Source organism: Nematolebias whitei, chromosome 20 (assembly GCF_014905685.2).
Source record: "Nematolebias whitei isolate Nwh7 chromosome 20, NemWhi1, whole genome shotgun sequence".
NCBI classification, from domain to species: Eukaryota; Metazoa; Chordata; class Actinopteri; order Cyprinodontiformes; family Rivulidae; genus Nematolebias; species Nematolebias whitei.
In genome coordinates, this window is record NC_056517.1 from 26,906,489 (window position 1) to 26,910,599 (window position 4,111).

Here is a 4,111-nt window from a genome sequence, read left to right on the forward strand (position 1 = left end):
GCAACAATGGTGGAATTGGTGATCCTCTTACCATCTTGGCTTCTGAGAGACACTGACACTCTGAGAAGCTCTTTTTATACCCAATCATGTTGTCAATTGACCTAATTAGTGTTAATTGGTCTTCCAGCTGTTCGTTTTATGCTCAATTTCCTTTTGCCAGCCACATATTGTTACTTGTCCTAACTTTTTTGGGATTTGTTGACACTGTGAAATTTTGAAGCAACATATTTTTCCTTTAAAATGTTACATTTACTCAGATTAAACTTTTGATCCGTCATCGATGTTATATTACGAATAAAATATTGACATTTGCCATCTCCACATCAATTCATTCAGTTTTTATTCACAATTTGTTTAGTGTCCCAACTTTTTTGGAATCCGGTTTGTAACTGGGACCCTGTGTACACAATTTCATGTAGCACATGTGATTCGAATGACAATAAAGAACTTTGAATCCTTGAATCACACACAACACAGATGCGAGTTCTCAGCTCTTGCAGGAAACGTTTGTTATATTTTAACTTTTTTATTTTAATGGGTTTAAGACAACATATATAAGGATATACTTTTTCCTTCAAATACCTTTGAATTTATGCTCAGGGTTATGTGAAGAAATGAAAAGTTCAAATCCTTGTTTATTTAGTGATTCTACATAATGAAGCTAACAATTCTCCACAGAAAATATTACTGGCAGATTACTGTGGAGAGATTTACATTAAATTGTTGTGATGGTTTAATGCCCCATCATTTGTGTTCAAACAGCACACAAAAAGCTACCTGACAACCTATTTTGGAAACAAAGCAAAATAAAAACAGACTGAACTTTTTTAGATTTCTTATTCTGTGACTCTTCTTAGCGTTTCCAGGACACTGGGGTGTATTTCTGACCAGATAATAATAGCTACAGCACACTCCCCCACTCTCCTCAGCCTCCTTCCCATTTCTGAAAACAACATCAGTGTCCGTGAGAGCACGTGCAAGAATAAGACACACTTACCAAATAAATCTGCAAATGGGTCTCTACCACCAAAAAATTCCCTGAAAACGTCATCAGGATTACGGAATGTGAAGCCGCCACCACCAAAGTGATCAAAGTGGCCTCCTGTACATAATTAAAGAAAAAAAAGTATTTTTTTAACAACAAAAAGGACCATCAAGCTATTTAATTACTAAAATCAACATGTCAAGCTGTAAAACCTGTCTGCTTCTAAATCTAGCCATAAATTCAAAAGCAAATACATTTTTAATACTTGTCATTTGTTATAATTTCTGACAGTTTAACTCGATCCGCCGTTTCCATTACACTAAAAAACGTGAAACCGTTTTTAAAAATCATTCCCTTACCTCCTCCTCCTCCTCCTCCTCCTACACCTGAAAGGCCTTCTTTTCCATATCGGTCATAAAGACTCCTTTTGTTTTCTGGGACGCAGAATGAAAATTATTTGAGAAAAGACAAACCAGTAAAATACACAAAAACAAATCCCCTTGCTTTTGGATTATAAATCACAAGTAAGATAGCAAAAGTCCCTTTTAATGTCACAGAAAAATGTACCCTGCATTTCATTACTACTGGTATTTTGATAATAAATTAACAAATCCTTTCCAAATGGTACCTTCATTTAAAAAAAAAAAGTCAGCTGTAAATTTCAAATCATGTACATAATTTAATAAACACAAGAACATCACTTCAAGAATATTCAAGGCAATTATTGAAATCTACCCATTTAGGCAAAAGTCGTGTAATCTCTTTAAACCAAATGTTTTCCTTGTAACCAAATATTAATTTGTTTTATTAAAATGTTAATTTTTCACATTTATCCTGCTTATTCAGGATGGTGTGAGAACTTTATCTTGAATAAAACTTAATTTCAGCAAAAACTGTTCATCGGTTAAGGTTTTATCACTTTTACAGCACAAAGTTAAAGTCATCTCACCAAATCATGACAATGCACCAAGTAATTTAACAGAAACTGCTGACAATGGCTCCATCTTAATGGCACAATGACTATGGAAAATTATGTCATGATTAATAAATACAGACACTTGCCATTCTGCACAATAAGTATTTGTATTGATCCTAGAAATAAAACTACACATTTAAAGACATCACACTTTGTCCTACTGTAACAGTTTAATTTGCTGATTGTCACACAAACTCATTGAACAACAGCCTAAAATAACAGGAAATATTAAAATGGTTGAAATTAGAAAAACGCTTTGATAAAATATATTTCAAGTGATTTGTAAATAGTACACTTGATACAATTTGTCTGGTGAAAGCTTACCATCTGACAGGACTTCATATGCCTCTGACAGCTCTTTGAACTTTTTCTCTGCCTCCTCCTTGTTGTCTGGGTTTTTATCTGGATGCCATTTCAGTGCTAATTTTCTGTAACTGAAGCACAAACAACAACAAAAAAGGTAAAAACCCAAAGAACTTAATGGCCTTAAAAACAATATACGTATACTAAAAGCTTAACTGAGTCACAGAGATGGACGAGTGAAACGGTGCCTGCAGTCATAATTAAGATTACGTATTCCCAATTCCTGTTTCGTTGAGTTTACCATTTAATGTGTAGCAGTAAATTTCTCAACATTAGCTAAATAAACCCTTAAATGTGTCAATACAAACCCTTAAAGCAACACGTTCTTATATCATCTATTTTTCTTAAATAAAACGCTCCCTGTCGTGATGTTAAATTGTATATTATGCATGTTATATTGCCTTTAATCTTGTAAATGGGATATTAACAGATAAATACAACATTTTCACTGAAATATCTTTTTTTTCCTCCCCATTTACCCTTTATTTACACAGGTAGTCTCATTGAGTCACTAGAACTCATTTTCAAGACAGACCTGTTTTTGGGAGCAGATGGTGGGGGTTAAAGGCCTTGCTGAGGGGCCCAGAGTGGGGCAAATGAGGGTGGAGGCAGGTGTGGGCGTTTCACCTTTTCCACCCACATTTTGATGTTAACGGTACCGGGAGTTGAACCTGCGACTTTCCGATCACAGGCCCATCTTCTCTAACCTCTGCGCCACCATAAACTGAGCCAAAGATAAAAAACAGTGTGGACAAATCTTCTACATCAGCAAAGAAACTAATCTTGTTTGTATGAGGACTTTTTAAGAACACATTTTGATCATTTCTAGGTCTGGATGATACGGGTTAGAAAATCATTTGACTGGACCATTACCTCCAAAACAATTTTCTATTTTTATACTAAAATATCTGTCGCACTTTATGGCTTTAGCAATATATTATTCTATTTTGTTAGGCTCGTTTTGCACTCTAATCGAAACAAACACTATTTTGTTTCACCATGTTTTTTTTTAAATAAAGCTGGAATGGCCAGCTCATTTTGAACAACCAGTTGTTGCCACCCATTAATTTGGAAAGGGTTACAAAGCCATCTCCAGACAAACTGGTATTGAGCAGTTTTCCATGATGAAGATTATTCGCAAGCGGAAAGCAATCACAACAACATTATTCCCAGGTTTGGATGTCCCCGCAAGTTCAGCTTGAGGTCAGAATGAGCAATGCTCTGAGAAACAGCAGTAAAAGACCTCAGGATCTACATTTCAGACCCTTCAGGCCTCAGTTAACGTTTGCAATGTTAAATTCTGTGACAGTACAGTAAAAGAAAAGAAAAGAAAAAAAAAGGACTTGTTTAGTCTTGTTTGCTTGCTTGAAGAAATTCTCATCTTTTTATAAAAACATAACAGTTGTGTTTAGTTTTGTTAGGCTGCATATGAATAAAGTAGATGACATTTGGACCAAAAGATTCAAATGAATATGCTCAACCATAAAGCATATCACATTTGACAAGAAACAAACAGTGCACAATTTATAGCTACTCAAGTGAACTGTCAAACACAGTGGGCTTGTTCTGCAGCCACAGGAGCTGGACACCTTGCAGCCGTTGAGTCGATCATGAACTCCTCCAGATAAGTGGTTCATAAAGTTGGTGTGAGCGGCGCCATGTAGGCCATAAAACCTCAAGGGGAAGATCTACAAGTGATCTGTACAAGTCAACTAAAATGAAAAGATTACTTTTGTTGGCCTATTTTGGTCATAATTGTTGCAAATGCAAAAACAATATATATATAT

At 35.3% G+C, this 4,111-nt stretch overlaps 1 protein-coding gene across 1 annotated transcript in view; it reads right to left on the minus strand.

The window, feature by feature from the left end:
- dnajb6b (DnaJ heat shock protein family (Hsp40) member B6b) overlaps window positions 1–4,111 on the minus strand; it is a 34,461-nt gene that overhangs the window by 1,914 nt on the left and 28,436 nt on the right. The window contains exons 3-5 of the mRNA XM_037693951.1: window positions 2,286–2,395; window positions 1,345–1,419; window positions 998–1,102 (exon numbers count right to left, since the gene is read on the minus strand). Of these exons, the coding sequence (XP_037549879.1) occupies window positions 998–1,102; window positions 1,345–1,419; window positions 2,286–2,395 (290 nt within the window). The remainder of the gene's footprint in view (window positions 1–997; window positions 1,103–1,344; window positions 1,420–2,285; window positions 2,396–4,111) is intronic.